Here is a 24,508-nt window from a genome sequence, read left to right as displayed (position 1 = left end):
CGAATGCTGCTGGAGAAGATGTTGATAATTCGGGGGGAGGGCTAACTAGAGGAGCATTTCTGAGGAAGAGACTAGGGCCATGTTCACTTGCTCCTGTTTTTCCACAGCTACTTGTTTGTGTACTGCACTCGCTCAGTGCAGCTGCGTTCTCAGGTAGAGAGAGCCACATGCTCAGAGTGTAAGTAAGCCCAAGTCTCTATTTCCACAGCCCTTCACTGAGGATTATATTCAGAATCATCTCTGACAGGCTGAGTGAGTTTAAATCCGGGTGCTTGAGATCACTCCCCTAAGAAAACATCTCTTTCCACTAGGATTGCTAGATTTGGCTACATTTTATAGAGAAAATCGTTTGAAAAAACTCTGCCAACAAACTATCAAGCAAGGAATCTGTGAGGAGAACGCCATCGCGCTGCTCTCGGCCGCCGTGAAGTATGACGCTCAGGTAAGAAGGGCAACCTTTCGAGGAGCTCACCTTCTGGAAGAAATGGTTAGCTGTCTCCTTCCTGCCTTAAACTAAAAGAAAGTCTAAGTAAATTAAAGATCTAAGGTAAACAAAGTACCAGAAAAAATATAAGGGAATGTTTATATATATATACAAAGTTAGGGTGGACCTCAAGGGCAGAAACCATAAAAGAAAGGATTGATAGATCTGATCTCAAAAAACCAAAAATGTTTATACACAAAAAAATAAACAGAAAAAAACAAAGTATATGATACTCTGGGGAAAATATTTGTAATATCACGAAGCAAGTTCACCATAGTTAATGTATAATTCTTAAAACAAAAAGAAAACATGAGCAGTTTGATGGAAAAAAATGGACCAAATGGATTTATGAACAAATGAAAAATATAAATGAAAATAAGGTATAATTTTTCAACTGTCAAACCAGGGAGTCTATTTTTAGAAATAGTATAGGCTCAGGATAATGGGTGTTCTCCTAAACTGCTGAGGAGAATGCAAATTAGTATAATCAGTCTGGGGGGCTGTTTGGTATAATATGTATTAAAAGCTTCAAAAATGTAATTCTTTAAGGAATTCAGTTATAGAAACTTATCTTAAGGAAGTAACCATGGATTCAGACAAAGTTTTAGCTTCAAAGATGTTTCCTGCAGTGTTGTTTATAATTTTTAAAAATTGGAAAAAGTCAGTGTGAACAGGAAAGGATTGTTTAAACTAAAAAATGTTAATACTATTCAACATATATCATTGACTGAAGAACTGTGCTCCTATTTTTTAAATAAGTATATTTATTTTAATTTTTTAAATAAAAATAGTAAAATAAATTTTTTTTAAGTATAAATAGCTGAATTTAAAAAGACCAAAATTTATTATCTACATAGGAAAAAAGACTGAAAAATACAGTCAGTGGTTATCTTTGAATGGTGGGATTGTGGATGATTTTTATTTCCTTATCTTCGCTTGTTTTTCCTGAACTTTCTACAGTGACCATGTATTGTTTTGATAATAAAGAAAGGAAAGAAAACTTGTCTTAGAGTTAAATCTTTAGGAAACAGGCCATACTTTTTGGAGTCGATTTCCTTAAGGATATCCTTTCCTTTGGTCAGAAAACAGGGACATTTTAGTCGTGGGCAGAAAAAAGGTTATAACTTCTTTTCTGCTTATATAAGTAATAATGTGCTTATTAAAGAAAATTTGTAAAATACAAAAAGTATGAGGAAGGAAATGACTCCTCAACCAGAGGACACTAACATTTTCATACAGCTCCTTCTGATTTTTTCCTAGGTTATGTATTGCGTTGGCCAAAAAGTTCGTTTGGGTTTTTCCGTAACATCCTATGGAAAAACCGGGACGAACTTTTTGGCCAACCTAATATATATTTCTAAATACTAGATTTTTTTCACTTAACATTTAAAAAAATCTTACCCACCTTGAAGCATTGACATTTACAAGCATAGTGAATGTTTGTCTTTCATCAAGGTAATAATACTTTGGGCACTTACAACACACAGAAGGCTTCATGGCCAAACAATAACTGTGCTTTTTCAAGAGTTTGTTAAAGTCATGCTGATAATACTGGACTCTGGTGGGCTGCCTCAGATGATGAGATTGTGGGCACATAGTGTTTCCATCTGAACTAGAATTAATGTCCAAGACTTCTTCATATTCCCTGTTTATGTGAATTATTTGTATGGTTACCATTCAGCCCTGTTTTCTAGAAAGCAACCTCCCTGAGCAAATGGCAAGGACTTTGTTTTGCTCACAACCATATCCCTAGTGCCTAGGATAGTGCCTGACACATAGTATGTGCTCATTAAATATTTGTTTAATGAATGTTCAACTTTGCCTGTAGAGGCACTGTATTTTACTACAGGCTGTCTAACTGTGGTACCCTAAATTAGTATAATAGACCACAAGTAAAATAGACTCAATGTATACTTAATATAAAAGTTTTTATAAATAAAGAACCGTATATTTGAGTTGACTAGTATTGTTACTTGCTGACTCTAATAAGCAAGAAACGGACCTTTTCAGCAAATTATCCCTCATGCTTGACTACACTTAATACGTAATTAATACACACCAGGGATTATTTGAAGCACAGTTCATATCTCGTTTAGTTCTCAAAAGAACCTTATTAAGAATATATGTATTATTATTTGTTCCAGTTTACAAATGAGGAAGCTGAATCTCAGAGAGATTAAGTAAATTCTTAGTAAGCTAATAATTGTAAAGCTGGAATGCAATCCAATATTGGACAAATTTCAAAACCACACATTTTACTACAATTCTCTATTGCCCCCATATTTTAAAATCAGCAATGTTTATCCATTGATTCAACAAATATTTCCTGAGTGCCCATTAAGTGCCTGGCATGGTTCTAGGCACTAAGGGTACAGGAAGTGAACAAAACAGACCAAAATCTCTGCCTTCCTGGAACTTTCTGGTGAGGGCAATAGATGACGAATACAATATATGGTCTGTTAGGTGGTGATAAGTGATATAAAAAAGTAAGTTAGAGAAGGGCAATGGGGCAGTGGGGGGCAGGCTGAGATCAAAGCTGAAGTTTTAAATCATGGTCCGGGAAGGAAGGAAGGCCTCACTTAGAAGGAGACTTGAGCAAAGACGTTACGGAGGCATGGCAGGAGCTGCGTCAGGAGGGCAGCATAGCCCAGGGTCGGAGGCATATCAGAGTCTCCGCAGGCTGGCCTGACATTAGCTCTCATTTCTCTCAGACCAAAAAAGGGTCCAGCCACCTTATTTCTGATTCTCAAGTTTGCAGATCTAATCAAGAGAATCACTACAGTACTATTTTTTGGCCTGGCGTACATTACAGTAAGCCAGAAATCACCAATCATCTGTGCAGTTTCTCTTAGCAGAAAGTCATGATTTCTTCAAAGCATTTTCCCACTTCAGATTATTGAAGCTATTTGCGATCTGATGAAATCTAATCATCCCAGCCTTTATCTTCTTGTAAAGGAAAAAGAGCAGTGGCCTGTTAATGACTTCAGAGAAGCATTTCCCAAGATGACTGTTTTATGGCTTAAGCTTTTCTCACAAACTCTTTACAGGTAAAACTATTTAAGCCCCTAAAAGAATATAAAAGAGGAGTGTTGGGCTCAACATAAAGAAAATCTTTTAAACAATTTACTCAATGCATTCATGCAATAAATAAATATTTATTAAACAGACAAACAAGAGGAGTGTCGTACTCTGCATAAATATTGAAAGTGGAATGAACAATACATCTAGGTGCCTATCCCTGGGAAGAAAAAGTTTCATTTTTTGCATTGGTTAGTGTGGAGGCACTTGAATGCTTTACTCTGTTATTTAAATTTTTACAAGCATAGATTCATATTAGCTATATAGTTTTACAACTATTCTTTAGGCATTGCTGTCCCAACATTTCTTTCTGCTGGCCATCAGATCCTTTTTCCTTGCCTATGTGTTTTAGGAATTTTTGTGCTACATTGCATTGCACTGGGATATGTGAATTTGTTAAAACAAATTTGTTTATTTGTTAAATTTCTGTTGTCATTCCTAGGATTTAGAAGAATTCTGCTTCAGGTTTTGCATAAACCATTTGACTGTAGTAACACAGACGTCAGGCTTTGCAGAAATGGACCATGATCTCTTGAAGAACTTTATCAGCAAAGCAAGCAGAGTTGGAGCCTTTAAAAATTAATCCTCACCTGCAGGAAAGAATTTTTAGCATTTCCATTTTCCCTGCAAAAGCCAGAGAATAATTTCTCTTTAATAGTATTTATGATGAGCTACATTTGGCTGAATACTTAATATTCTGTCAAAAGAAGGATGGTGGTCAGTCTTCCCCACCTTTTGAAATCCACAATCTAGAGAGAAGGCATTAAATGCTCTCTGATCAGATGGGACTAAGCTCAAGGGAAAAAAGTTGAAATGTCTTACTATACTTAACCATTTCCTCTTTCGAGTCACTTAAGTTGGAGACTTTTGGTAGGTACATGGGTCTAAGTATATGCTATTCTGGCCAAATTTCCATATTCAACAGGCTGATACCACACAGATAGCTTGACAAGGAATGCTGTCACTAGCACACTTGCAGCATCCAGCACAGTGCCTTGCATAGAGTAAGGCACTCAGCTTATTATATAAATCTTAATTATGCCCCGAGAAGAGCTTTATTTGTGGGATACTGGATGAAGGAATAACGTTCACAAAACGAATTTAAAACATCTGAGGCTCATATTCTTCTGTACCTCGTTCTGAGAAATAGCGGCTGATTTAGAGTGTTAATTGGAATTCACAAAAGGCCTTAGCAATTACATTGTCAAAGACCCAAGGGCTAATTTTAATTCCCTCTTTACTCTGAGTCATTAATTTCTCACACGGGGTTATCGAGTAAGAAGTGTACTATCTTTGAATGAATGTTGTTTCTGGGCTCATTTGCCTTACATAATTGCATAATGTCCTTTACTTTTGTGTGAAGAGAGATTTGCCTCTGTAAGTAAAAACGATTTTGTTTTTCTTGTAGTTGACTTTTATGTCACTGTAAGGTCTTTTAACTTGGCACAGTGTAATTACAAAGTACTAGCCGAAAAGGAACTATGCTTACATTTCATGGACAGCCACTAGTAAGAAAGAGATAAATTTATACTGTTTAGATCAAGTTACCCAACTACAAATGAGAAACTGGAACAGGATGTAGGATGTAGAGTCTCCTAACATGTATTTTCACAATATGATACTATGTAGAGAAACCTCTTTTGGAAACCTTGTTCTGATGCTGAACTGTTTGATAATAAAGTGCTTATTTGCAGATAATAGAACAAATGTGTGTGTGTGTGTTTTAATTCTTCAGAAGCAGCAAGATTCTGTCAACCTTATGTCTCTTAGATATACACAAATCCATGTGATATAAGCTTATTTTTTAAAGCAGTTACTCAGATAAGGCATCATAGCGAAGCCTACCCTAAAACGTAAATGGCTTCTAAACAACTAATTCTAAACTGTTCATATGATTGCCCATGAATGTTCTTTATTGGTGAGGTCACTTTTGAATCCTTAGTTTCTTTTTGTTTATCCGTTTTTGCAGACCTTGTCTGGTAGAGTCAAAGGAGTCTGGATGCCGCCAATTCTAAATCAGAATCCCATTTTTGGAACTGTGTAATATTTGTTATTTTATTGGGTTGGCCAAAAAGTTCGTTCTGGTTTTTTTCCATAAGATGTTACAGCCTTACACCATTTGTCTGTATGTTTTGGTAGGTTAGCTGTTCTCTCCAGCAAAGAAACATTGAGGCCTGGGTATTACCAGTCGCCATCAGTTCTCACAGTCAGACGTCCACAGGCTTCATTTCCGACTTGTTCTCCTCACCCCACTATGCTCGCTGTCACTGACCGAAAAGCCTTTATATTTTACAGTGTCTTCCCAAACCTTGTCTTCCTCTTTCTTGCCCTTTTCTGACAGGGTCTTCTGAAGTTCCTCAATGCCTTTTTCTTTTCTTTTATGAACTCATTTCATGGAAATATTGGACCACCCAAAGGGAACCACCCAAAGGTAAGTTTATTTAGGGATGAAAAATGGATTACCCTCCACGAGACTCCCCAGTGGGTCACTGCTCTGCCAGAGTACACGTTAGTAAGAAGGGGTGGGTGGAGTTTTATCTAGAGTTCCTCTAAGCTTGTTATGTGTAGGTTGCACTGCTCTGTATCTCCGTGCTGCTTATCTCTGGGCATAGAATAATCTATGAAACTTACAAAATATAGATTCAAGGATTCTAACTCAGTATGTTTACGAAGCTCCACAAGTAATTTTGATGTTTAGCCAAGGATGAGAATCACTGGTTTATCTCTTAAAACCTGGGATGCCAAACAATAAGGAAGGGCTAATTTTAGACCAGTTGGAGATGACAGACGAGTCCTGTGGTTACATCTCTCTGAAAAAACATGCTTTCTCTCTGGTCTTTGGGGATAGGCTGGCCATCAGTGCTCCTATATGAAGGATAATATCACTTTAGTTCCTTCATTTCTTTCTAACAGATGAATGTTTGTAGAGCTCAGAAACCCTCAGTTTAGTCAGGGATATGTGAGAGGGAAGGTCCATTTTCATGATGACACTACATCAGAAGTCAGTGGCTCTGTTAAGTTCATCTTACATTTTCCATCCTTAAGTTTTGTTTCCTCTCTGCTCACACAAGAAATTCAGTGTTTTAGTGCTTCCAATATAATTTCACCCCAACTTACACACAGAGAGGTTTAGATTTTACAGGAATTAAGTAGCGTCCTCATCTGCTGAGAGAGGTTTGTGAAGATACCATTCAGTGCTTTTTAAAAAGGGTTAAATGTTTTCATCTGAGACCTGAAGAAACTGCCAGTCATTCTAGACCATAACCTGGTGAGTGTTAGATGAATTCTTGACCAGTGATAATGAAAAAGAGGCAATTACAAACTACACAGTCTTATCAATCTTATGAGTCCTCCCTGTGCTATTATCACAACAAACAGGTTGGGAGAACTGTAAAGAGAAAGGAAAAACCATACTGTACTGTCACTTTTAATTCGGTCTTTGCCAAAGCATAAAAACATAAACCATAATGATTTTCTCTCACTAAATTCAGTTAAAATCATAACATTTTCTGTTTAGAAAGTAACTGATATTGGTCTGTGGAATAAATTTAACTTTCATAGTAAATTGTCATCCTACATCAATACTAAAGTGTAAGTATAGTTCCAAGATAATGGACACAAAAAAGTATTTCTAAGAATAGATGACTGACTATTCCAGCTTCTTATTAAAAGAGTTGTTTTAATTCCTTTCAGACATATAGTGTTACTATATTTCTATTTAAGACCCCATATTTGTGGAAATTTGCTATGTCTAGAGGCAAGGTTTCAGGTTGTCCTGTAAAACATTTATTTAGTCCAAAGGAAATTTCTACTGAATAAATCCTTGCCGATGCCATGTACGCTGTCTGGCCCAAAAATGAGGAACAAAAATATGCTTCTACAGGCAAGTTTCTAGGAAATCATCCGGACGGTAATAGAACTGATACTCCCCGCCGCCCACCATTCGTACCAGAAAACTGTGATGAATAAAGTAAATACTGAATTTGAGCTTGTCCCTTTCATTATAAAGAGCTTTAACTACTGGAATACTAAATTAATCTCCAGAAGTGATCAGTTTTCTATCATCTAAAAATTTTTAATGTTATAAAGGCTGCTTGATTTTTCCCTGACCTAAGAGACTGCATTTCATGGAAGATCTGCATCCAACATAAATACAGTCCACTGAGGTATGCTTGCTGCTTTTCCTGCTGGAACTTCTTTATTTGCCTTTCTTCCTTCAGGGACAAACATGCTGCTGTTTCAGAAGGAGGGACTTTTACTGTCCACCTGTTTTTGAGAAATCACATTACTTAAACTCAAGATTATCCCTTGGTACCAGATGTGTTTCTTAATTTTTTTTGGAGTATAATATGATCATATGGTACATATATTACATAATACGTGATACCTAAGCAGGGCCTAGGTTAGATCCCCCAAATCAGTGCATTAATGGTGAAACAAGAATATTCCCACTAAGTGGGATAAAGCCTCTCAGTAGCTCTATGCCAGTTTAGATATGTTTTTGATGCCATATGACTTTTGGTACCAAACACACAGAACCACTTGGTTTTAAAAGCTTTTTGGATTTCAGAACTGCAGATAAAGGACTGCAGACTTATAATATATATATATGTGAAGGATGCTTGGAAGGAAAGGCCTTTATAAACTCTGTGTTAGATGAAAAGAGATACTTGCCCCCCCGCCCCGACTCCTTTTCTTAAAACTCTCCATCTTACTGTGACGTCTTATGTTTCCTCAGACACACCTGACATACACCCACCTCTGAGCACTGGCTTTTCCTCTCTGTGTTCTGTTTTACCCCCTCTTGTGCCTGGCTCACTCCCTCACCCTCTTCAACACTTTGCTCAAATACCACCTCGGCCAAGTCTTGCCCTGGCCACTCTCCTTTAAGTGTAAAAACTCCTCTCCCTACCGGTACTCCCCGTCCTCCTCCCTGGCATGTCTTTCTCCACAGAACTTAATACAATCACATATACTATATTCCTCGTTTATTTATTCGTTTGCTCTCTTTTCCCGAAACTAGAATTAGAATGTAAGTTCCACAGAGAGGGGGAATCTTCATTTTATTTATTTGTTGTTGTATCACTTACATTTAGAATGTGCCTGAAATACAGTAGGTACTCAGTACATGGCATTTTCAAAGAGAAAGAGAATATTGTTTCTACATACTTGGAAAACATACAGGAAACATACCTTTTTTCCCCCCTACATACGGGCTTCTTCTAGATGCTAGAACTATAGTAGTAGGTAAGGCCAGCCAGGTTGATGCCGGGGTGGGTAAACAGGCAATAGGCAACCCGAGTAAGGCAGTTTCTGACGGTGATGAATGCTGTTACACTTTTGAAGGAGAGTGGCACAGTACAGAGGAAGGATTTTAGCTTGGGTGTCAAGGAAGGCCTCTGAGCTGAGCCCTGAAAGACAAGAGGAAACCAGCTAAGCAAAATCCTGGGGGAGGAGCACCCTGGACAGAAGGAACAGCAAATATAAAAGCCTGAGGTAGGGATGGGCTTGGCGTCATAAGAGAAAAAGGCCAGTGGGGATAAAGCACAGCGAGCAGGGAGAAAGTAGCCTGAGAACAGGACGGAGAAGAAGGCAGGGGCCGCTTCCCAGGCCGCGATCAGGAGTGTGAATACTTCAAGGAGAGGAGCAAAGTGAATCAATTTATATTTTAAAGGGGTCTTTAAGGAGTAGAAAGGTAAAGAGGAAAGAGAGGGAAGTAGAGACCAGTTAGAAGTCTTTAACAGTGGTCTAGACAATAGCTAATAGAAGACTCAGGTTTTTATCTTGAGCAAGTAAGTGTTTAGTAACATGGGAAAAGACTAGGGTAGAAAAGGGTGTTTTTGTTTGATTTTGGTTTATATTTTGAGAAGTTGGGTGGGGAGGAGGGGTAGGAATCAACAGTTCTGTTGGCTACGAGAGCTCTGACCTCCATGAAGAGGTCAGGGCTGGAGAAATAAATTTGGGATTCATCAGCATATAAAGCCCATTCTTGAAGGCTAAGAACGGATGAGATACTAGGAGAGAATTTAGATACCAAAGAGAACGTTAGTGCACTTAATACAAAGACCACATCAGACCATTAAGACTCTTAACAACTAATTTATTTAAAAATAGACAAACTATTGTTAACTGTAGAAAATAGTAACATAGCGATTTTAAATGTACAGTTTTAACCAATACAAAAAGCAATAAAGCAATATCTGAAGCCTTATTTAAGAAATCTCAATACACGATCTCTGAAGTTCCTTAAGTTCTGACACTAATTCTAACATGAACTTATTAGCAAAAGACTCAGAAATGTGGTAAGCCCTTGACCTAAAAACTAACTGATTTGTTTGATATTCATGCAAAAATGAATGAGGAAATGAGATAAAGCTTTCTAGTGCCTTTGTTATCAAGATAACTGTCAAAAAAAATAAGTTTGCAACTTAACTGAGCACAAAATAAAGTTTTGTTTTCTAACAAATAAGACCAGGTTTCTTTTTAAAAAGAACTCTGAGTTTAGACAAAGTAATTTTCCTAAAAGCTAGTAGATGCTACCTTAAATACCACCTATTTTAAATTATACCATCTCTAAATAAGTTAATCACACAAGATATTTAAATACACCTTTAGGTGTTGGAGGGGGGAGCGCCTCTTTTCTAATGCAGCTGTTTTAAATTGAAGCTTCTGCACGAAATCAGAAACATTAATGCCTAACCCAAAGGCCTTTCATTACCTGCATGCTGGATGAGAAGTGATGCGGCTTTGAGTATGCCCGTGTTAGACCACATGCTGAATTAGGGGGGCAACAGGACAACTGCTAGTTCAAAGATACATGGAAGACATGTACCATTCCAGAACAAACACACCCTCTTCCCGCATTCAGGAGGGCAGAGTAACTGCTGAGATGTAATGATATAACTCTCTAAGAAAAAAATTAAGGCTCCTATAGTTAACAGTCTGTTTGTGGAGTAAAATTATTTTGTATCTTGATGCTTCAGGACCCAGAAATGTTAGAAAGTGCACTTGGGATATACTGTATTAGGGTCCTCTGCAGCAAAGCTCTAGCTGAACACTTTATTTTCCAAGCACTAGATGGGTACTTCATGAATTCAGTGATCTGAACGGTATAAAAACCGAGTACTATTAATAACTCTTTATTTTAAAACATGAGTTGGATGAAGAAAAGAATGAATTTTTACAAGTCCTGAGGTATGAAATCTGTATCAGTAGTATGACAGTATCTCATATGTTTATACTTTGCTTTCTGTTTGCATTTAAAAACTAATATTTATAAAACAAACACACAGTACATCCATTTAGTTTCCATGAGTAAACTAAAATCTAATGTGTAAAAATTAGTAATTTTTCCCTAGTTTCTAATATATGTTTTAGCACAAGAGCTCAGGATCATTTGGGTGAATGGGGGCAGTCAGCCAAATTGCATTTGGAAGACAAGACGCATTTTCTAAGGGTGTTCATGTTAAGTTAAAAAATAAATATAAATTAATAAAAATAAGAGCAAACATCACATACATGCCACAAGAGAAGACAAAGTACTCAGATAGGCACAGGTTGTGAGGACTCTCACTCCCAGGGGATCCTGCCACCATTTGTAAAGCAGAGCAATTGTAAGTAAAACCCCTACATACGAACGAGTTCCATTCAGAGAGCGCTTCATAAGACCAATTTGTTTCTAAGTCCAGCGAAGTTAGCCTAGGTACCCAACTAACACAATCGGCTATATAGTACTGTACTGTAATAGCTTTATAATACTTTTCACACAAATAATACATAAAAAACAAACAAACACAAAAAATAAAGAAAACATTTTTAATCTTACAGTACAGTACCTTGAAAGTACAGTAGTACAGTACAACAGCTGGCACACGGGCTGGCATCGCCTGAACAGGCAAGAAGAGTTACTGACTGGAGGAGGGAGAGGAGGTGGGAGATGGTAGAGCTGAAGGATCGTCAGCAATAGGAGACGGAGGGCAAACTGCAATTTCACTCACGCCTGACCTTAATGGCACAGGTTCTGGTTCCTTGCTGGATTCAATTGTTCGCATCTTTGAAAGTTCATATCTTGAAGGTTCGTATGTAGGGGACTTACTGTATTTTGGAAATGGAAACATCTGCTACAGCTTTTTAAATGGCAGGACTGGCACATGATTTTCAATCTTGTACAATAACAATGCATGTTCTACTGACTACAATGTTGCAAGTGGCTTAGGAATCCCCTGCACAAATACCCAACTGTGCTATCCACAAAAAGAGCTGAAGGTATGTATCAAATGTGGCCGTAAACAGAACCTGGGAGAGTTCTACAGTCAGATCTGTGGGAGACAATGAAGCCGGAGGTGTACAGGGTGCCCACCAAGGTCGTGAGGTCCTCACTTTTCTTCCCTGTTTGAGGTATCCGTGCTATCATTCATTTTCTGCTTTTGCATTCGTGTTCGAGTAGATGCTAAAACAAGGATGAAGAAATGTTAATAGCACTGACGGTGCTGGGTAAGCTGGTAAAGGGCTGCCACATATGTTATGCTTATGCCAAATTGATGGAGCCCAGGGCCTCGCAAAAGCAGTGGTTTCGTTTTTTAAATCATACATCCCCATCAGCAAATTTTTTTCCAAGCATGTACCACTAAAGTATGTATGTATGTATGTATGTATGTACATGTGTCTAAATTATAAGACACACATACCCCAAACATTAAAATAGATGAGATAAAGATAAATATTCTAATAGTCTCTTTATGTACCCCCAAAAGGTGGTCTTACATACACCCAAGTGTGCCCAACTTTGTAGACCACTGTTCTAGAGATGATACGGTTAAGTTTGGCACCTGAGCAATACAGAATTCTGGGATGGTCTGCTGAAGTGAGTGTTATTCTTCATAAAGCCAGGAATTCCCTTGTGTTTGGAGACACGCTGCAAGTACTGCAAACACATCAGCTCACAGCTCATTTAATTTGGACGTGGACATTTAAAAATACATTATTAATTACAACACAAAAACAGAATGCTTCTCTTAAATAATTTAAAAAATCTTAACTTGATTTTAGAGGTGGGCAAAGGCTCTTCATAAAGAAGCACAAAGAACACTCACGCTTGGTAAAGAAAAGAGTGACTCTAAGTCTCCCCTTCTGGCCCTTCCACTCTGAGCAATCTAGCACTGTGTAATGATCTCTTTCTGAATACAGTTTTTTTGAGGAAAGCTGAAGAGCAACCTGGAGAATTCCTTATCCTTATGGGTTAAAACTCCTGCTACCTCTCCTCAATTTTCAGCTGCACAAAGGCCCTGAACTTCAGCCTGGCAGAGGGAATTCATGGTCATAGCTAAGTGTGTCACTGCGAAATGTACTGACTACAGCAACTGAGCTCTTCTATAAGAAAATATACATGTTTTTACAGCTTTCTGCTCCTTTTAAAATGCATATTTGTGGGTTCCAAAATGCTTCCACACGTTTTTAAGGTCTGATTTTGGTTATAAGCTTCATGTCTATTTTCATGTACTGGGGGGAAAAGCTACAACTATTTAAAAGTTGAAACAGGAGTATATTAGTTGATGTAAAATCCAAAAAGGGATCCATTTATAACCACAAAATTTAATTTAGTTTCAATAGTACTCTTCAAAATAATACACATAGAAATATGGTTTAAAAAATCAAAAGTATTTTTAAAAACACTTTATATTTCAAAGTTGGTATCTACAGAGACATATTGAGAGAAAGTCCCTTTTTAAAAAGTCACATTTTAATTGGTACTGTTCTTATTGATATGTCTTACGACCTAGGAATGACAGTTTTAGTTCTTATTATCTCCTAAATATTTGACTTCTTTCCAAGACCCAGCTCTGTTTCCTGTGAATGGGTCTGGCACCAGATTATCAGGAGATGTCACCCTCACCCTCATGGCTACCTCTCTACGACAACGCAGTAGCAGTTAGTGCACACTGATCTTTTTCTTAATGTGCTTCCCATCTACTATACTTGGGTTAATCTTTCATAGTGTCAGAGTAGCTTAGGAGAGAAGTCCATTTGCCTTAACATTCCAAACTTACGTCACTCTGTATAACTTGGAAAATGCTCTTGTGTTCTTTATCAAAATTCTGATTTCCAGTAATGGAAAACTTTTGTTTAAAATAAGTTCTAAAACTTGCAAATTAGGAAAGTTCAGTAATTGCAGAATGAAAGATTATTCTTTAAATAAGGGTGATGATGTTTATATATGCTAAGTTTATTACATTCTTGCCTACATCCAATACTCTTAAATAAAGAGTACCTCATTACAGTTCTGCTACCTAAAATATTTTCTAACCACAGCCATTCATGTTGAAGATTTGGTTTCACTTCTTGGTCTTCCCACACAGATTTTAGGAAGGATGAAGATGACCTTCACTTTGCATCACACATCTAATCCATACAGGCTTGTAAATAACACATGCTTGACCGAATTATATCTTGAACGCATAAGCAAGTCACTAATTGAAGAGATTCTACAAATTTATTCTTTTATAATGTGAAAAGGCTTTCTGCAATGTAAATGACTGTTCATTTACATAAGGTGAAATGATAAGTACTTACTCATTTCTGCCAGTTTCTGTTGAAATTTGGACTCCCCTGGGAGATGTTTACTGCAGATTTAAAAAATGCAAAATATTTCATACGTATATGTATAAATGAAAACCTCAGATTTCCAATAACTATGTTTTCAATGACTTTTTATGCTCTTATTTTAGTGAGTAGCTTTTAATTTCAAAGGTTTATAAATCGAACATCTAAAATATAAATGTCACAAATTTATGATCCTAGATATTTTTTCGGTGGTTCTTATAAAACACAGTAGCATTTTTCAAGAGTAAGCATTTTAAAATCTAATGTTAATCAAAACTAACAAAACTTTATCAATAGCTTTGTAAAAAAATGACCAGATTTTTAACATCTGATATTTTCAATGAATTTCAGTAGATTTACATGGTGCTTTTAACTTTGGGATGCAGTCACACCTATTATTTTGAGCAATCCTCATAATTTCCAAATAAAACTGGCATGAGAAGGACTGGTGTAAGCCAGGAGTAGGGTGGGCACTCTGGGTTCTCCCGATGACCAGCTCAGCTACTGAAAGACATTCGAACACTGCTCCTACCTTCCATCTGCTTCATCCGATCCTTCAATGTCAAAGCGCAGTTTTTTCAGTGGTTTAGGAGGGTTGCTTCCTTCAGCACTTCTTTTGAGCACACGGTCGCTGTTACACACCATTTGATTTATTTCCTGGAACTTCTCAGAAGTCTGCAAATTATGGAATTCTTTATTTTAAACCATTAAATGCCACCACTTGGCAGTTAGCAGCCCCTAACTGTAGGTTTGAGGTGGGTCAAAAATCAGGCAGAGGTAATATCTGCATTTTAATTTTCTGCTTTTATGGACCAAATAAGAGATATGAAAAAAGTTAAAATCAGACTAACTGCACCTAACTCTGCCCCAGTTAAATACCTGCCATTTTCAAACCCTCCTGTGTCTTCCCAACAACTCTGATGACTACTCCAAAAGTCCTAGTTCCTCATTTTCAGAACCTACTCACACACAAAACCAGGGCTACTTCTCAGAAGCATGCCAAGTTGGAACAGCTTCCTGGAACCTTATTTTTGACAGATTTTTTTTTCTTTTTAGAGCACAGCATAACTGGAAAGAATGTCACAGGAATTTAATAAGCTATGTTTAGTGAATAATAATTTTGGACTCACTTTATGGGTATCATGTTGACAAGTCATACTATATATTTGAAGCCATTATTGATGTAGTAGTATTCGTTGATATCCTAACTCTAAAAGTTTTAAAATAAAATATTAAATAGCCAAAAAACTTAAGCATTTGAGTCCATCCAAGTATTACTAGAGATGATCTGAGATATTTATCTCCTGAGGGAGAATCCTTTCACAGCAAAGAAAGCTTTGGTAAGAGATACCAAAGGGGGCACAATACCTTATTTTATCCAAAGGACAAACATATGGAAAAACTCTATGTCTTGTCTATCTATTTCAGAACCAGAGTGAGGTGATAATCTCAGTGATGTGTATTAACACATTTATTTGAACTCAAGAATGAAGTCAGACTTCCTGATAGAAATTAAATGTGATTTGACTGACTTGACAGTAAGGATTAGCTTTGCTAATTATGCTTTATTTTCCAAAAATTAAATGAACTAAGTTTCAAAAAAATTAAATGCAAACCCAGATTTTGATGGAAAATATATTTAGAGCACATATACAATATGATAGAAACAAAATTCTGGGCACCTATTAAATTTATAAGATTTTCAGTTATCAGCTTTAAAATATGGAAGTACATATAACATTTTCTCAATTCTTTTAGAGGCTATGGCAAGCAAAACAGTTTGAAGACCACTACTCTATACTTATCCAGATCCAATCCTATTTATGTGGTCCATATCCCCTTTGTGAAGCCTGACAGCTGCAGCCTATGTTGAGCTAAATGTCACAGCATTTACTATTTGTAACAAACATTTTAACATTTGGTCTTTTAGTATACAAACATTTATGGTTCTCTAGTTATTTCATTTGGGGCAGTGCAGCAGGCAGATGCTAGAATGGCTCTCACTAATCCTCATCTCCTTGAGTGTGGGTTGGACCTGGTGGTGTCTTGCTCCTGACAAAATAATGTGGCAGGGGGCTTCCCTGGTGGCGCAGTGGTTGAGAATCTGCCTGCCAATGCAGGGGATACGGGTTCGAGCCCTGGTCTGGGAAGATCCCACATGCTGCAGAGCAACTAGGCCTGTGAGCCACAACTACTGAGCCTGCGCGTCTGGAGCCTGTGCTCCGCAACAAGAGAGGCCGCGACAGTGAAAAGCCCGCACACCGCGATGAAGAGTGGCCCCCGCTTGCCACAACTAGAGAAAGCCCTTGCATAGAAACGAAGACCCAACACAGACCAAAAAATGAAATAAATAAATAAACAAGTCAGGAGCTCTTTAAATGTGGCAAAAGTGATGGAAAGTCACTTCCAAGATTACAAGAAGACTGACTTTCATTTTGCTTGTTTATCTCCCTCCTTCCCTGCCTCCCTCTCTTGGAGTCCTTGCTCTGGGAGAAGCAAGCTGCTATGTTGTGAGTAGCCTGTCACCCTACGGAGAAGCCCACGTGTCAAGGAACTGATGGCTTGGGCCAATAGCCATCGAGGATCAGCCAACAGCCATATGAATGAGTCTGTGAGAGGTCATTCTCCAGGTGAGCCTGGAGATAACTGCAGCTCCAGGTAACACACTGACTGCAGCCTTGTCCGGAGAGACCCTGGATCCTAAGCCATGCCTGCTCACTGACCCACAGAAACTGAGATGAAAAAAGGTTTAAGTTACTAAGTTTGTGGGTGATTTGTTATGCAGCAATAAATAACAAATACAGGCAGAGGGGTGGGTGGTATGAAACATTAATAGTAATGCACACTGAATACAGGACTGCTGAATTAGTGATGGTAATGAAAGGCCAGCTAGAGTAGTGGGTTCCCAGACTAGAATAACCATTTCAAAGCTAAGCTTTCCCCTGCATTCCTCTGGAACAAAGACCACCACAGACTCTGTCACTTATACTGGGGCATGTAACCAATTCCTAATCAATTTAACAGGGAAAGAATATCCTAGAATTTGGAGAGGAAGAAAAGCAAAAGTGTGTATATGTATAGAAGGAGACCAGTAGGTAAGGACTGGCTGGTGACATCTGGACACAGTGATTACATTTTGGAGTATCTTATTTCAAATTAGTGAATTTCAAAGCTGTTTTTTAAAACATTCCTTTGAGATTATATAATGCATATATTTGTATGTATATACATGAATGTATACACACAAATATTATATAATCTCAAAGAAATGTTTAGAAAACAACTTTGAAATTCACCAATTATGAATATGATTTAAAATTAAATCTGATTTGAAAATAAATCTGATATGTCTTCTAAATTCTACGCAACATGCCTGAATGAGGTGCTTGAATAATAGCATTTGTAAATTCAATTATAGAAATTCTCGATTTCTTTTATAGTTATAGTGCATACTACTGTATTTCACAGGAAAAATACTCACCCCAAATGATTCACCAATTGATACTAAGATTCTGTCAAGTTAATATAAAATGAAAATTAGTAATGCAAATCATATACAACTGTGCAGAGGTGAACATACACACGTCATTCTGAACTATCAGGAATACCAAATCAAAGGTTTCCTCTACCCCTAGAACCACTGACAAATTATACTCATTAGAGACTTATTCTGGTAGTGCTAGTCTAGTCAAACACTGAGCTGGTTCCTTAGATTTTTTAAAGCAAGACCTGCATGTCTGCAAGAACATATTCTGCCATTGTTCACATTTAAAAAGGGTAAAAGAAAATTTTATTCTTCATAAATCAATGACTAAGTTAATTAAAATTTCTTTCACATTTTCTCATTAAAAATTCAAGTTACATTTGGTAAAAACTTATAAGTGATAATCAGAATTCTAATTAGGATCTATATATAGTATAGTAAATATATTTACTATATATAGTAAAGGCTATTTAACACATATCCTAGAATCAGAAATCTCTTATTAGTTTGTCCTTGTTTGAACCATATAATTTACGCTCCTGATAATAAAGATGAAGAACAGCATTAGCCCGACACAACAAAGATTGGATCATATGTACATGGAATCAATAAATACATGGATTTTATTGTCCTCCAATTCTTTGATAAGTGGCCATCATTCTATATATTGATATATTTGATTTAACTAAATATGCTGAATATGTAGAGTGTTAAGATGCTCTCTTAAAACCTGATCAATGATTTATCAGGATTTTCAGAATGTGACTTTTTTGCGGAAGGACTCCAACCTGGAAGTGATTTAACTAAGATCAGCAAAAACCCATCATTATCAGCATAACATGGGTTAATTATCACCATTAAAAATTTAGCTAAGTACACATTTTCATGTGTACAAATTAGACATGGTGTGGCATCTCAGCACCTTATAATGTAAGTTGTAGATATCAGTACACAGATACTCAACTATAAGAACACCAAATAAACAGAAGATGATACAGGGGCACATGAGAGCATTTATATCATTTGCCAATTATTTTCTACTTTTTCTTCTACTGTAGAGTTTGAAATTTTTATGAGTGTGCATTATTTACATAATTAAACACACCACATGAATGTTTTCTATAGGGTTAATATATCCCCTTCTTGTTTTTCTTGCCCATTAAGTACAACTATATGAGCTAACATTTTCTGAGACTTTACAAGCTAATCTGCCTCCACTTTATTCAAATAAAGTCAGTTTTAAATAGCCCATGATAACACATAATGAGTCAACTGAAGTACTTCAAAAGCCAGAGAGCACTTGCTGTTGGATGTGGAAGATAATATACTGATTTGTAGTTGCACAGAACCTTTCATCTGAGAATTTAAAACAGTTTCACACTCATCATTTACCTGAGCCACGGCACCCTGAGACCTGCTCAAGTTAATACAAGGAGGCCACAGGCAGAATTAGGGATGGACTTCTAAAGACTTAATTTACAGTCACCTACATTTAATCAGTCATCTACATTTTTATAAGCAAGATGAACACATCCACAGAAAGAGTTCACACGACATTCAATAAACTCCAGAATAAAAATTCTTAACCAAAAGTAATCTACTTTGTTTAGCAGACTGGCTACTTACAAAAACATGAGAGTGACTTGAAACTTATCATCAAACTGGTGCTCAGACCGTTTAAAAAAGAACAGACCCCAGCAGCCAGGAAAGCTGATGACTAAATGTGCAAACCCATCTAAGTAAACAGATTACCTCCCCCCCGACCCCCAATTCTTATCACATCACTTAATATAAATGAGGAAATTAGGGTCTCAAATCTAGCTTATTTTAGATGAAGAAAGCTTTGTGTTCTTATGCTTGGATCAAAATAAGCCCCTCTTATTCTTTACCACTTCCCTAAAAAGAAAACACAAACCTTGATCTTGGAGTCATTTTTGTTGGCATAGGCAGACCTTCTGAAATTTTATACGGATTCTTCAGGGGTGATATGTAGATGTTCCCCCCAGGAACCCGTAAAGGTGAGCTAGAAAACTTGTAAGGGCTTCGAGGAATGTGAGGAATTGGTGACAAGGTAGGGGGCTAGAGGAAAAACAAAAAAGTAGATTACTTAACATTTTAGTGAGATCCACTGCTTTATAATTAGACTTTCCCAAACAAAGGATGCTTTTTAACATACCCTGGTGGAAGCATACTGCAAAATATTTGTTTTCAGTCTCTGCATGAAGACTGAGTTATAGAATACGATAATAGAATCATACTCCTCTTCTCTGATCAAAACACGTTTGAATGTCTGAGGAAGAAGAGCGAAAACACTTGTTAAATGAATTTGGGTATTTAACTCTTTAGATTTTCTTTCTTTCTTTTTTTTTTTTTTTTTTTTTTTTAATTTTATTTATTTATTTATTTATTTATGGCTGTGTTGGGTCTTCGTTTCTGTGCGAGGGCTTTCTCTAGTTGTGGCAAGTGGGGACCACTCTTCATCGCGGTGCGCGGGCCTCTCACCATCGCGGCCTCTCTTGTTGCGGAGCACAGGCTCCAGACGCGCAGGCTCAGTAATTGTGGCTCACGGGCCCAGTTGCTCCGTGGCATGTGGGATCTTCCCAGACCAGGGCTCGAACCCGTGTCCCCTGCATTGGCAGGCAAATTCTCAACCACTGCGCCACCAGGGAAGCCCTCTTTTTTTTTTTTTAAATTAATTAATTTATTCTTGGCTGCATTGGGTCTTTGTTGCTGCGTGCAGGCTTTCTCTAGCTGCGGTGAGTGGTGGCTTCTCTTGTTGCAGAGCACAGGGTCTACGCGCACGGGCTTCAGTAGTTGTGGCACACGGGCTCAGTAGTTGTGGCTCACAGGCTCAGTAGTTGTGGCTCACGGGCTCTAGAGCGCAGGCTCAGTAGTTGTGGCACATGGGCTTAGTTGCTCCGTGGCATGTGGGATCTTCCCAGACCAGGGCTTGAACCCATGTCCCCTGCATTGGCAGGCAGATTCTTAACCACTGTGCCACCAGGGAAGCCCTAGATTTTCTATTTTAATAGTTCATAATACTATTTAACAGTAAAAACGCATATTTTACAGGCAAAAACAATCCGAAAAAGCCATCTTAGGCTTGGATTATAGCTGCTCTACTAGCAGTGAAATGTCATAGATATATACAATATGTTTTTTATATATTTGTGTAAAAGTTTATTACAAATATCCTGCTTATTGTCAGGGATATAGTATTCCTTATTTACTTTATAATATGAATTTGAATACTAAAGTGTGTTAACTTCCCAATTACATTTTAGTTACAAATAATTAACCAATAATACGAAAGTAAAAAGTTGATATGTAAATTTATATAATACAGTCAGAACATATGATATAATTAATGACTGAAGCTATCCATATTATAGATATGTATATATCTGGAAAATTCTTACCATGGAAATTTACCTACCTCCTGAACAGCATGAGGAAGATCTTTGTATGCTGTTACAATGATTTTGAATTTAAGGTCTATATTCTTCACTTTGCATATGCCATACATGGAACACATCATAATCTAGTAAATAAAATGTGATATAAAAATAGTCAGGATTTTGTTGCATGGTTGTACTCTAAAAAACACTGTTATCTTTCTTTTAGTTTCAAAAAATGGAAATTTAATTTCCTACAGAATTATCTTTTCCCATCCTGAGCTCAGTTTGAATGTACATGTAAAGTATTTAAAGAACAGAATGCAAATAGCCAACTCTCAATTATTCAGGACTGATCATCTGGTTTGTAAGTAACCCTAACTTTGGCTCCTGTTCCTTAAATGTTTCTCAGAAGAGAAAAGTTGAAAATGGAATCAATTAACTGTGTAACTAGCACTTTAAAAAAAAAAGCCAGGTGTGAAAAGGGTTCAAACTATTAGATAAAATAATATTGACTATACTCAGTGGTGGTGTTAAGGGGGATGCAGTAACTGGAAGGGGATAGGAGACAGTCTTCTGCTGACAATGTTCTGTTTCTTGATTTGCTTTCATAGATGAGTTCAGTTGATGAATTTACATTAAGATGTATCCTTATGATATATCGATTACTCTACACGCATATTACATTTAAAGAGAAGGGTATTTTAAACATAAAAATAAAATTTGAAGTAATTTTCTGTGACGTTGAAACATCGAACTTTCTTAATTTGTCTGAATTTTACTACCTAATTTAAGAACTGATATCTTCTGCAACATTCTTGCTCCCATCTACCGCCAAGAATACCTACTCAACATCCCTTGTTTAGCATCTTAAACAGCCCCAATCCTACTATTTCTCCCGTTTAGAATGCCATCCAAGTATCCTCTTTGCTAATTCACAGTTCTCCTATTTCAATACTTTACCTAAGGTACCTCTCACAAAATCTTCTTGATTCCAGATACCTAATCTCTTTAGAAATCCTTAGCACTACTGTCTATCTTTCTATATTATCGAAAAGCAGTAGACCCATAAGGCAATAAGTGCCTACTTAGAAAAAAAATCCAACATACTAGAATTTAGAGTTCAAATATGCTCTTGAAAAATATACATATTTGTAGGTTATACCTTTATACAATAATTCATCTTTTGCTCAAAATATCATTCTTACTGGGAACAATACTACCAACCTTACCAAAATAAAAAGATTAAAAGGGAACATTATGAACAGCTGCATATCAACAAAATAGATATCTAAGATGAAACGGAAAAATTTAAAGAAAGACACAAACTACCAAAACTGACTCAAGAAGAAAAAGAAAATCTGAGCTTCTGAAGCACTAAAGCACCAAAAGCTTCAAAGGACACAATCAAGAAAGTGAAATGACAACTAAGAGAATGAGAGAAAATATTTGCAAATCATATAAGAATTTGCATGATAAGGAACTTGCATGTAGAATATATAAAAAACCCTTTCAGCTCAACAATAAAAAGACAACCCAATGAACAAATAGGTAAAGTATCTGAATAGCTATTTCTCCAAAGAAGATATACAAATGGTCAATAAGAACACAAAAAGATCCTCAATATCATTAGCCATCAGGGAAGTGCAAATCAAAACCACAAAGAGATATCACTTCATATCCACTAAGATGGCTATAATCCAAAAGGCAAGTAAGAAGTTGGTGAAGATGTGAAGAAATTGGAACCCCATACACTGCTGACAGGAATATAAAATGGGTAGCCATGCTAGTAAACAATCTGGCCATTCCTCAAAAGGTAAAACATAGAGTTACCATATGACCCAGCAATTCCACTCCTAGGTAAATACCCTAGAGAAATGAAAACATACGTCCACCCAAAAACTTGCACATGAATTTTCATTAACATTATTCATAATAGCCAAAAAGTGGAAACCAAATGTACATCAATTGATGAATAAATAAACATGATGTGGTATAGCCATACAATGGAATATTATTTGGCAATAAAAAGGAATGAAGTACTGATACAAGCTGTAACACAGATGAACAATGAAAACATAGTAAGTGAAGGAATCCAGACACAAAAGATAACATTATATGATTCCATTTATATGTCCAGAATAGGCAAGTCTATAAAGACAGAAAGTAGATTAGCATGTTGCCTGTGGTTAGAGGGGGTAGCAGAATAGAGGCGTGCATGCTACAGGTACAGGGTTTCTTCTTGACATGATGAAAATATTTTAAAACTGATTTTGGTGATTGTTGCACAACTCTGTTAATATACTAAAAACTACTGAACTGTACACTTTAAATGGGTAATTAGCATGGTATATGAATTACATCTCAATAAAACTGTTACAAAAATATTATTATTCCATAAACAGAAGAAAGAGGAAGATATGAGAGATGGTCTTTGTAAATTAACTCATTCATTTATTCATTTGACATTGTTTTAGATCAACTATTCTTTTTTAGATCTTTTTTAGATCAACTAAGATCCCCGGGGGGTCTTAGTTCCCCAACCAGGGATCAAACCCGTGCCCCCTGCAGCCTGCAGTGGAAGCAGAGTCTTAAGCACTGGACCAGGGAAGTCCTAGATCAACTATTCTTAAGTCTCATGCTTTTTCCACACTAAATGAATTCTAGCTTACCACAACATAGAAAAAGCCTTTGATAAAGTTTCTTCAGTGAGTTTTGCAATGAGATCTTTCATGCCATTAAATAAGTAAAGTTATTGAAATATTCTCAAGCTCTAAAGTTCTCATTTGTAAGAAATATAGCAAAAGTATAAAGTGTAGCCAACAAGCAAATATATATTAAGTCTACTAAATTGATGCAGCTTCTCATTTGAATCTAACCTTTTCTTAAGAAATCAGTACACAGCTAACAAGTGAGTCGAGTAGGAAAAGTGCATAATTTTCTTACCTGGTCCAAATGCCTGTCTCTCATGAGTTCATACTCATTTTGCAGTGTGTGTTGGAAAAGGGTCCAGATGATATGTTCTAGTTCTGGGTGGTCAGACAGAAGGCGTGCACACAGGGTATTTAGTCGAAGATATGCTAGTCGACACACTGGAAAAATAAGGGTAATTAATCACATTTACTCTTAATTTTGTATCACAAGTGGATTTTTTTCAAAACATTAAATTGCTATAACCAAATGCTGTTAAATAGCATTTTAACATTAACTTCATCTCTACCACTGTTTTCCTTATGAATAAATGATTTGTAGCCTTAGCACTGTCCTAGATACTAGAAGGCAAAATAATACTTTGCTGAAAGCATTATTCAGCAAAAAATAATTCTTTTGTTAAATTATTACAGCATAAAATTGAGGTAGAGGGACTTCCCTGGTGGTCCAGTGGTAAAGAATCCACTTTCCAATGCAGGGGACGCGGGTTCGATCCCTGGTCAGGGAACTAAGATCCCACATGCCGCAGGGCAACTA

At 36.8% G+C, this 24,508-nt stretch overlaps 2 protein-coding genes across 10 annotated transcripts in view; one reads left to right on the top strand and one right to left on the bottom strand.

Annotated features, from left to right (window-relative positions):
* Positions 1-5,263, top strand: part of RCBTB2 (RCC1 and BTB domain containing protein 2) — a 38,808-nt gene extending 33,545 nt beyond the window's left edge. For all 7 annotated transcript variants that reach the window (XM_057532830.1, XM_057532832.1, XM_057532834.1 and 4 more), the window contains 2 exons: positions 312-442; positions 4,005-5,263. In XM_057532830.1, coding sequence (XP_057388813.1) covers positions 312-442; positions 4,005-4,145 — 272 coding nt within the window. In that variant the 3' untranslated portion in view covers positions 4,146-5,263. The remainder of the gene's footprint in view (positions 1-311; positions 443-4,004) is intronic.
* A 3,341-nt stretch (positions 5,264-8,604) lies between these two features.
* The window catches only part of RB1 (RB transcriptional corepressor 1), a 130,556-nt gene continuing 114,652 nt past the window's right edge, over positions 8,605-24,508 (bottom strand). The window contains exons 20-27 of one of the 3 annotated variants that reach the window (XM_057532518.1): positions 23,987-24,132; positions 21,082-21,186; positions 19,822-19,935; positions 19,561-19,724; positions 17,643-17,673; positions 14,694-14,836; positions 14,132-14,181; positions 8,605-8,973 (exon numbers count right to left, since the gene is read on the bottom strand). In XM_057532518.1, coding sequence (XP_057388501.1) covers positions 8,798-8,973; positions 14,132-14,181; positions 14,694-14,836; positions 17,643-17,673; positions 19,561-19,724; positions 19,822-19,935; positions 21,082-21,186; positions 23,987-24,132 — 929 coding nt within the window. In that variant the 3' untranslated portion in view covers positions 8,605-8,797. Of the gene's footprint in view, positions 8,974-9,641; positions 12,043-14,131; positions 14,182-14,693; positions 14,837-17,642; positions 17,674-19,560; positions 19,725-19,821; positions 19,936-21,081; positions 21,187-23,986; positions 24,133-24,508 lie in introns of those variants that run through there. The other 2 variants (XM_057532521.1, XM_057532520.1) reach the window with 2 other exon arrangements.

This window comes from Balaenoptera acutorostrata, chromosome 18, assembly GCF_949987535.1.
Source record: "Balaenoptera acutorostrata chromosome 18, mBalAcu1.1, whole genome shotgun sequence".
Taxonomy (NCBI): Eukaryota; Metazoa; Chordata; class Mammalia; order Artiodactyla; family Balaenopteridae; genus Balaenoptera; species Balaenoptera acutorostrata.
The sequence above is the reverse complement of the archived record's forward strand: the minus strand, read 5'-3'. Positions and strand labels throughout refer to the sequence as shown.